General features: G+C 36.0%; 1 protein-coding gene across 12 annotated transcripts in view; it reads left to right on the top strand.

The window, feature by feature from the left end:
* Positions 1–7,904, top strand: part of LOC119633121 (protein cappuccino) — a 33,931-nt gene extending 26,027 nt beyond the window's left edge. For 9 of the 12 annotated variants that reach the window (XM_038026385.1, XM_038026378.1, XM_038026383.1 and 6 more), the window contains 7 exons: positions 183–1,124; positions 1,345–1,791; positions 4,747–4,910; positions 5,382–6,168; positions 6,247–7,236; positions 7,318–7,615; positions 7,681–7,904. In XM_038026385.1, coding sequence (XP_037882313.1) covers positions 183–1,124; positions 1,345–1,791; positions 4,747–4,910; positions 5,382–6,168; positions 6,247–7,236; positions 7,318–7,615; positions 7,681–7,789 — 3,737 coding nt within the window. In that variant the 3' untranslated portion in view covers positions 7,790–7,904. The remainder of the gene's footprint in view (positions 1–182; positions 1,125–1,344; positions 1,792–4,746; positions 4,911–5,381; positions 6,169–6,246; positions 7,237–7,317; positions 7,616–7,680) is intronic. The other 3 variants (XM_038026386.1, XM_038026388.1, XM_038026389.1) reach the window with 1 other exon arrangement.
* The last annotated feature ends 2,731 nt before the right edge of the window (positions 7,905–10,635 follow it).

Below are 10,635 nucleotides of genomic sequence, written 5' to 3'. Positions count from 1 at the left end.
CTCTTTCCCCCTATAATTCTCTTTCTAATTTATTACTTTAATGTTGGCTTTTTTTTTTTTTTTATACTAAACAATTTGCACGTAACACCTAACATCTTTCCAACTCTACGTTATTCTTATGGATATTATGCACGCGTATGCTTTTATGGACTATCTCTGCATAAAACAATGCAAACGCATAGATAGTATTTTGCAAAAGGCATTTTACAACAATAACGATAATGATGATGATATCGATAGTGATAATAATTGTGATGTTAATGTTGGAAACGGTGGAGATGAGAATCGCATAATTGACATAACAACTAACTCTCGTCGTCATTATTCATTAACTGAAATCGAAAACTGTGATAACTTGGCTATAAGGGACTTGTCATCAAACTCTGATTCACTCTTTGCAGATACACCTTTATCAACACAAAGCACCGGTACACCGCTGGCAGCTGTTGTAGCTGAACAATGTCTAACTCTCTCTGATGGTGATGCAACAAATTATCCAAACACTGTAGAAACGTTGCATTCCGTAAATAATAATCTTCATACGCGTGACTTATTACATTCCCGTTTAGTGCGCTCGCCAAGTGCATTTAATGCCTTAAATGATATAAAAGAAACACGAAACCGACCACTTAGTGGTATTAGCATTAATTCGGCTGCTACTTCCAGCATTTTGTCACCAACTACAGCAAGGGCGATTTTAGATTTGCAAAGACGCCATCAGGCGGACAAACTATCGCAGCTATCGGTATCGAAAACTACATTTTTAGAATTATTACCCTCCCGGGAAGCCTCAACCGAATCCAGTCCAGAATTAGAAGCCGAATGCATCGATGAGCAAATGGCTATGCATTTAGGTACAAAATTAGCTCAGTTACTAAGCGAGAGCAATAGTAACAGTAATGGCACTACTGCTGCCATCAGTACGATGAGTGTCTCTAATGTTAACTGTTATTCAAACACTTTACCAATTGATCATATGACACTTTGCACTGCCACGCCAGCGACCGCAATACCTTCTAATGAATTATTTAACATATCCAAGGCGAAAAAAATCGATTTGCCCAGTTTATCGTGTCCTTTAAGGGCCAGCACCCCACAAACAGAATCGCTCAATGTGAATAACGGTAAGACGCCGCCTCTTAGGAGGACATTTTTTTTTTTTTTTTTTTATTTACTACCAGCATTATTTATACCTAAATGCTTTAAACTTTTAAAATCGAAATTTTTTCCATCAACCAAACCTCATACTCATCTATTTAACTCTCTATAACTTTCTTAACATTCCTCTTAATTACATGTACATTAATTTATTTCCATTTCATATTTAATTCGAATAAACGGCAGTACCAGTTACGTCTTCACCTTCATCAGGCAGAAGGGCGGTAACTTCGCCGGAAACTCAGTCAACCGTTATCATTTCATTTAAATCATCCCAAACACCTGTTCAGTCTCAAACGACAACACCCGAAGAGAATGAGTATTTCCGCGAAACGTGCGGCAATGTTGCTTTACCCATCCAAGAAAAGTCTGCTCATGAATCATTGCCACGCAATTTTATTAACAGCACAGCTCGACCAACCACACCAACAACACCCAGAGCCTCCAAAAACAACGTGCTTAGGAAAGTTGCTACATTTACGGTTGAAAAGACACCACCAACTACCAATGCCAACATTATTAGTGGCGTTAGTTCTATTACTGGTACGTCAACGCATATGGAGAATATCAGCGGAAAACGTTCTTATTATGTACCAGAAAAATTAAATTTTGCTTCATATGAAAAATTCGAAGGTAAGCAGTACTTATTGCGAAAAAAAAATTTTAAATGTTATACGCGAACAAGGCCAGCTATCAAATGTACCCTACACCAGTAACTATTCCCTATTACAATCAAAATTATGGTAGTTACCTTTGATGAAAGCCTTTAGGATGCTCGGAAAGGATCGGAAAAATAAATATTTAAATTGACTGCAGTTAATTTAAATATAAACTCATTGTTTTATAAAAATTTTTATCATAAAATTCTAAAAGTTGGATCTTCTTACCATGCTTTTGGTATGAAAGTTTGTACACGAAAGCGTTTGGTAAAAACAATCCTTTTCCTTGCAAATGTTCCACATTCCACGTCCACTACGCATAAATACTATTTTTCATCGAGATTTGACGAGAAACATGCAAAATGGGAAATTTTTTTCATATAAGGCACATGACGCCATTTTTCAAAACGCATTCGCCAAGTATAACAAAAGCAAAGATCGTGAAAAATGCTTCAATTCAAACTATTCTCAATAGCGTTCGTCCTTGGAAATGTAAAATTTCATCAAAATGCTTTGAAAATTTTTCGGTTTTAGTTTGGGCACAAATTTTTGTTACCTCTAACCTCTAACGGGCAGATGGGCTTAAATCGATTCAGAATGATTTTTTATCTACAAAAGGCTGCTACATCTCTATTACCAGAGTTTTTCACGGACGGATGGGTTTAAAATGATTAAAAATGATTTTCTATCTCCAAAAGATCGTTCCATTTCTCTTCCTTTCGAATGCTGCATACACTTATGCACACTGAATATGCTTATGCCACAAGTAGAGAATGGTGTAAAAAACGTTTATAATGCTTAAAACTGTATGGATTTTTATACAAAAATGATCTTTACTGCACATATTCCAGCATTTATGGAATATACGCTATATACTCTCAAATGCTCAGCTCGTACGTCCATTGATCTTATTTGAATTTGTTTAAAACTTGGTGATTGAAATTTTTTGAAATTTAAGAAACTGATAATTTGACCGTAATTCGAATGTCCAATGCAGTTAGTACAATCATCTTATGTAAGTGGTGGTTAGTGGAATTAATTTTGGAATTTTCATAAAAAGGTCATCCAAGACTATATGTTTTTTAAATGTGCTGGCTACAACACTGCTCGAAGAAAGAACGAGTAATATTCTGAGCGATTCCACTTCATCGACATCCATGTGATTGAATCAACTGAAGGGCTAATCAGCCAAATGGTTGGTATGGCATGCGGCATTTTGTATAATTGTCCGTTTGACTACCATTTCAATTGAAACGATTGTCCTTTGTTAATCGACTTTAATCAGTCACGTTTCTTTTCTTTCCCTTTCACGTTTTTGTGTGCTCTTTAAAATAAACAAAAGTGATGAGGTTTATATGGCAGGCAGTATCAAAGACGAGATAGATTAATTGTACAAAAGTTCTGGATTACGAACTGTCAACATATTTGTGAATGCACTTTTTGTTACTAGCATTTCGATATTCTAAAATCGAGACCCTTAAGTTCGATATTCATAGCCTCATTGAGTTGTTCGTTTTTAATCCCTACGCTCTTTATGGTACAAGGCTATATTAGGTTTGTGCGAATGTATGCAATATCCAGAAAAACGTGAAATAGGCTCATACTTTAATTTTACCGATCGATTCAAAATCATTTTCTAAATCGTTTTAGGCTTGTCTGTCTCTCCTATATATTCTTTTGTGCAACCTGCAGCTCGTAATTTTTGGCTCAAGGATAAATGCTTTTAACAATGCTTCGGATCGAGTCAATTTTTCTACAAGTTTTCCTATACAAGGCTTGCGCATATAGGCCATGGCCATTAGGAAAAGCGACCGAAATGACTTTCCTAATAGGTTTGTAGAACACTAATACATACTGTTGCAGTTTTAAACACGTTAGGCTCAAGACGGGATTGTAACGTATTTCAAATCAATCCAATAGATATAAATATTAAGACTGAAGTTATTAAAGCTGTTGTTCGCCATCTGTGTTCATCTTTGAAATGAACTGTCATCTCTTGTCAATGGATTGTTTCGGTTCGCTCCGCATCAACTCTGAAAGTAGCAACTGTGTCAAAACAGCATGTTCTAGTCCTCTAGAAAACAACCGTAAGACCCGCAACCGTTTCGAAACAGTATTCCAGAATCTTCCACTTATCAAAATGAAAAATTTTGCTAAAATCTGAATCGGTAGCAATCTTAAGGCAATAACGATTTTTGCGTCAACTAAGCAACATATCGCCAAGTTTTACTATAATCGGATACCTTCTCTTTTTCTCAATTTTAATCGCACCTCATTCTTCTTGAAAGAATCAAAGGATATTTTGGGAACTTGTTGTGCACTAAACCGCAATCTTGATCCGAGCGTTTGCTATAATTTCCGAGAATGTGTCCGGGTTTTTGATTTCTAGTCCACTTTTATTGTATGTATGAAGCATTTCATGGTAATCAGCTTTCCATAGAAAATTACTGGTGGTGGCTAACGCTGTTATATAAACTTTTCGGGCCAACTTCTTTGAGCTCAGTTTAATAGATTCTTTATGACTGCTAGCAGTTATCTAGTGAGTGGCCAAAAATTTTTTTAATTTCTCTCCTCTCTTCAAATTAGTCTTAAATGTCTACCATAAAATAAGGTAAACCAGTTATTATCATATCTATACAAATAGAATACAAATAGAAAATATTAAAATTTTTCATATTTTTCAAATATATAGCTTTTCACCTTGTGTGTACGTTTCCTTCATAAAATATACATTGTCAGTCGTCAATGCTTTTTCATCTATTGGAAATAATGGCGACCATCTCTTCATTTATTTATGATTTTTCGATTCTTCTAACATCAGCTTGACATCAAAAAGTACTCTGATGAACATATAAAAAAGAAACCCCATTAATTTAGTGAATTTACTTATTTTATTTACTTATTTATTTTATTTTTAATTTCATGACAGGTCAAATGCTTATGAAATGGTTCATGTCCTCACTGCAAGCGAATAACGCTTTAAATCTACATGAACAGGAAATGACTGCCCTTACGCTTCAGTATTGCAATAATCTAATTCAAGTTGGAGTTTTAAAGCAAATTTCCGAGAAAAATGATTTGGAAACATTTAGTGTAAGTTTATTACGAATTTATTGAACTTGCTTCGAAATCAAACGGTGTGACAATTCAGGACTGCTAGCGACCAAACGTATAGTGGTATTTAAAAGCAATGCAAAGGAATAGGGAACCTTCGATCGAAACCAGTCCTATCAATCATATCAATATTATTTTTTAAAAGTACAGATGCGCATATATTGCGACATCAATCTCTGTTGATGTTCTGATCACGATAGAAAACATTGTAGCAAAGGCACGCAAACAGCTATAACTATGACGTTATTCGTAAGTTATTGCAAACATATTGCAAGATATTGCTTAAAGACAAAATCAGGACCGTCTCACTCAATCCGTTCATATGCGGACGCAAACTTATCCAATTATTTTAACAATAAACCCTTTTGTTCGACTCAGGCGACGAAAGCATGAGATGAGCTCATTGAGATGTGGAAAACGATAACAAAATGTAATAATATTTTTTAACAGCCTTTTCAAATGTATCAATGGACACATACTGAGGCGCCTACGACATCGCAGCCACTAACTCCCGGTAAGTTGGATAAAACTTCTGCCTGGCCTTACAGCGTTGCTTCCGTTGGAACTGAGACACCAAAAACATCGAAAAGTGTTCAATTGTATGAAACGTTACGCAAAACACCGAAACGATCTTCGCAGCTAACGGATCTATTGAATGCCAGCGAAACTACAATTTATCAATACGAAAAAATTAATGATAATACTAGCTCGGGTTGTGAAAGTGATATACTGGAAGCTGCAGTACAAACGGATTCCATTTTTGGGGAAACTCCATGTTCTCAGTGCAGAAATATCATAAGTAATATAGAGAGTAAAAAAACTTGCGATAAGGAAATTCAGGTTAGAATTTATACCGAAGACGAAGAAAGTACAAACGCAAATATTTGCCGCACACCATCTCAGCCTTCATCTTTAGTATCGCAGCCTCCGCCACCACCGCCTCCGCCTCCATTACAAGCCAATTTCCCGCCACCACCGCCTCCGCCCCCTTTAAAAACCAATTTTCCGCCCCCACCGCCTCCGCCACCTTTGCAAGCCAATTTTCCGCTAGCGCCAGCACAAATTAAAGATACGAAATTAGCGCCTCCCCCTCCTCCACCTTCTGCACCCACGCCAAAGGACAGTGCTGAAGTGCCAGCATCTCTTCCTCCAGTAGAAATGCAAAAATCGGCAGCCGCTAATTCGCCTGCCCCACTTCCCAATCCGGCTGGAAGCAGTTGGTTTCGCCATAACAGTAGTAAGTATTTATTTATTAAGTAAATTTTTCAATTAATTAATTAAGTAATTGCGCTCCCTGTGTATTCTTATATTTCAGTGCTACGCAAGACGGCTGTAAATCCTCCGAAACCGATGAAACCCCTCTATTGGACAAGAATTGTAGCTCCTGTGCCGTCTTCTTCGATGCCTTTTAACAAACAAGCTAACACTGAGGACGTAATAGATTCCAGTATTAGTTCACACGAAGAGGTTGTAGCAGCCGAACCAGTGCCGCCAAAAGAAATTTGGCAAGAAATTGATGAGACACGTTTAGATAATATCGACGAATTTACGGAGCTCTTCTCCCGCCAGGCTGTGGTACCCATTAGCAAGCCAAAAGAAAAGACTGATATCCGCCAGAAAACCATAAAGATACTGGATAGTGAGAGATCTAGAAATGTCGGCATTGTTTCCCGTTCTTTGCATGTGGATTTTTACGAAATCGAGCACGCTATTTATCACGTGGATACCTCTGTTGTTAGTTTAGAGACATTGCAACAAATTATTAACATTAAGGCTACAGATAAAGAATTGGAACAAATTAAAGAGGCTGCCCAAAATTCTATACCCCTTGATTATCCTGAGAAATTCTTATGGAGAATATCGCAAATATGTATGTCGACGGAGCGCATCTCATGCATTGTATTTCAAGCTGAATTCGAGGAAGCGGCCACGGTAATTAAGCGCAAACTTGAGGTTGTCAAGCAATTATATCAATTCCTTATACAAAGCGCTGAGCTCAAACTGCTTTTCTCAATTATATTAACTTTGGGCAATTACATGAACGGCGGCAATCGTCAACGTGGCCAAGCCGACGGTTTCACTTTAGAAATTTTAGGCAAATTAAGAGATGTCAAGTCCAAAGAGTCCCATATAACTTTGCTACATTTCATTGTTAGAACTTATATCGATCGTAAACGTAAGGAGGGTGTGCAATTAATGGAAATACCCCTACCGATCCCTGAGCCTTCAGACGTCGAAAGGGCTACTCAAGTTGACTTTGATGAAGTCAAACATCAAATTGTCGAACTAAGTCGCAAACTTAAGCGTAAGTTCAATACTGGGTGCGCAAGCAACCATCTTGACATATCAAAAATAAATCACTTCTATTCTTTTCGATGTTCTTTAGAGCGTAAAGCGACAACGGAAAAAGTCATCATAAATTCGACTGAAACAACATTAGAGCCCTTCAAATCGAAAATGGAAGAATTTATAGAAATCGCTACGAAAACTATTGATGAATTGCATACAGAGTTGGACGACTGCCGTGACATGTTCATCGAAATAATGAGATTTTATCATTTCATTCCGCGATCAGGGAGCCTAGAGCAATGCACGCCCAGTCAATTCTTCGAATATTGGACCAATTTTACAAATGATTTCAAAGAAATATGGAAAAAAGAAATTGCATCACTTTGGAATGAATTGTAATGCTTCTTCTTCTACATATTTATTTATTAATTTGTATTAATTTTTGTGCGTCCTTTCACAGGCTAAGAAAGTCAAGAGAATTGCAAACAGGTTCCCGTAGAACCGCGAAGACTACAAAACTGAAACCTGGTGGCCTCAAAGATCGAATTATGCGCCTCAACAAAAAATAACTTTAAATTTTTGATTTTCTTCTTACACTATTTACGGCCTACGTTTCTAACTGTCGCACTCAAACGCACTTGCATTTTTAGAAAGTAATAACCGATACACTCGCATACGAACACATAAAACGAAAATCATTTTGGTGAATTAAGTTTAAGTTAATACATTATTTTTAAAATGTTTTTTTTTTATTTTTCGTTATTTAACTTCTTCTTTTTTTTTATATATATATATTTTACACGCATTCAAGAAAAAAAGGAACTAAAAAATTGAATATATTTTATTTGGTTCCTACTCATATATAAATAAATATTTACTAATTGTTAGTCTAAAATGGAAAGAAAAAAAAAATGCACATAAGAAGCGATTTCGGATTAGAATTCCATGTAGTAATCCACTAATACATTCTTATGCCTATAAAATAAATACGAGGAGTGGTAACCTACTCTAGGGAGTATACAACATAAACCAAAAATTAAGCGCCTATTCGTGGCCAGCATATCAGAACGCATTTAATTCACTTATCTTCCTTTAATATGTGAATTTGGAGAACATGTTTGCCCTTGTTTCGGAAAATTAAAAGAACACCGCCTTCATTACTTGTTTGTGTTCAACTAAAGAACTCGGCGTTTTCTCTCTTTTTTTTTTCGTGCAGACCACTGCACCTGACCAAAGAGAATAAAGCTTTACATTTTTTTTTTTACAGAAATAATTATTGCTAACATTATGAAGAACTGATATTAAAGCCACTTCCTTTTCCCTATTCTTATTATTATTATCTAAGAAGTCGAACGCTTGTTTTTTATTTTTATATCGTACACCGCCGGTACATTAAGTTCGTGCAAAAGTATGTAACACCCAGAAGAGCTTAAAATAGATCTAACTTTTATTCATTTTCTGAATCGATCTAAATTTATCTGTCTCTCCGTCTGATGTCTGTCCATGTGTTGTTGTGTTCAATTTACAAGTCGCAATTTTTAAGATATTTTGATGGAATTTGGTACACTGACATGCTTTGACCCAAGGCGAACACTATTGAAAATGATCCGCCAAAAATATAACGCCTTAGTATAAAAAATCGTTGCAGAGAAAAAGATTACAATTTTCAAACTTTTTCGACAAATCCACGCTAAGCAATACTACTTGATATGAAAAAGTTGGCTCAGCTGTGGCAACTTTTTGAAACTCCTTTCGTATAACCTATATCTTTGCAGGGTAAGAACGTATAGTTTTTGAAAATTTCGTGGTGAAAGTTGGTTACTGAATTTGTATCACGTAGGTCTTTTTTGGGCCTAATTTGGATAGCACAACATATAGGGATTCTTAGGCAATGTAAACCTTTCTGTGCCAAAAAGATCTAATTACTGGCATTTTATGGTGAAAATGTGTCCATTATAGTAATTTGAGATAAAAGTTAGGTGGACCAAATTTGAACAGCATGGTCTATTCTATATCTAAAAAATATGCATGATGATCTATTTAACACGCTCTGCTGAAAAGAAACCTTATTCCGTAAACCGCGAAGTTCCTTAAGACGAAAATGATAATTTATATACTCATTTAGTCATTTATACATGATATTTAGCTAACACCCGAACTGAGCGAAAAAAAAATTGTAAGTCAGAAAGTTCTCACTTGAGCTTTTTTGATAGAAATCCATATAAATATATAAACGAAACGCAGAAAAAAATAGAAAGAAAAGGAAAAGGAACCATATACACATCTGGCCCACGGGGCACACTCGCAACCGATGTTCATCAGGGCTAGAAACATGCCACAGTACCGACATAAACATGCATACACTTGGTAGCCGATAACAGATGACCGCCTCGCAGGAACTGGGGTTAAAAAAAACCTTAACGATCTCTTCTGCTATGATTTTTCTGGCAGAAAGTCATCCTGAAAAGAGGAAATTGACGTTTTGGTAAGGAAAACTAATGGCCAAGTCACAATTAGTTCAAAGAGAGAGGCACGTTTCTAGAAGAAACGCCTAAATCCGTTGTTGACTAAGATAAGCTAAACTAAGTCTCTATCCGGAACTAGGTCTCTATCTAGTTTCTGATTTGATATGGGTAACTATCAGTTAAATCGGAACAAGCAATAGAGAAATTTCAACTGATGTATTTGTCAAAGAGATTCGAGGTTTGAGGCCATTAAGTGGAATGGAGAAGGGATATACGGTTATTCTTCTTTTAGAGTTGACAAATTTAAGAAAGTATTTAGGATTACAAAACAGACCGTGGATTTTACTCTATGAAGGTAAAAACTCTAACGATAACTTTGATAGTAAAGTTTAGTTACCTAAATCTGCGTCTCACCGAAGAGTAGACGAAATAGTCATCGGCAGATACACTTTTCATATGTTTTTTAAAAAATTTGTTTTTCTTATTCTTTTAACCTTTTTTATTTAATTACGTGCCGAGTGGATTCCTCTAAATTAAAGGTAAACTATTAGAGTAATATTTATTTAAACAAAGTTTAACCGGGTTATTGTGGAGATAATATTCAAAAATGTAAGAATACACATTACTATCCAAACAACCTTAGTCCCTCAATTTCGATATGCTGATCAGTACGTTGTTCATTTTCAACACGTTCTTGACCATCTTGTTTTTTTGCTTCAAAGGATCTATTTATCATCGCAATCGCTGGAGATCAATGCCAACTGAAATCTGGTCATCTTAGTTCACAACATTTAGGTATAGAAGAAAAGGAGAAAACGAAAAACAAAAAAAAAAAGATCATACGCAAGAAAGAGAGAGCTAATGACTAATGTACAGTCTACAAATTACTAATGTATTACATCGTGTGTGCATAAGCCGCCAAACGCAGCTGATAGGTTGCATAGGCAACC

The sequence above is a fragment of the Glossina fuscipes genome, unplaced genomic scaffold, assembly GCF_014805625.2.
Source record: "Glossina fuscipes isolate IAEA_lab_2018 unplaced genomic scaffold, Yale_Gfus_2 2, whole genome shotgun sequence".
NCBI classification, from domain to species: domain Eukaryota; kingdom Metazoa; phylum Arthropoda; class Insecta; order Diptera; family Glossinidae; genus Glossina; species Glossina fuscipes.
Note: the sequence above shows the minus strand (reverse complement) of the source record. Positions and strands in the feature narration are given on the sequence as shown.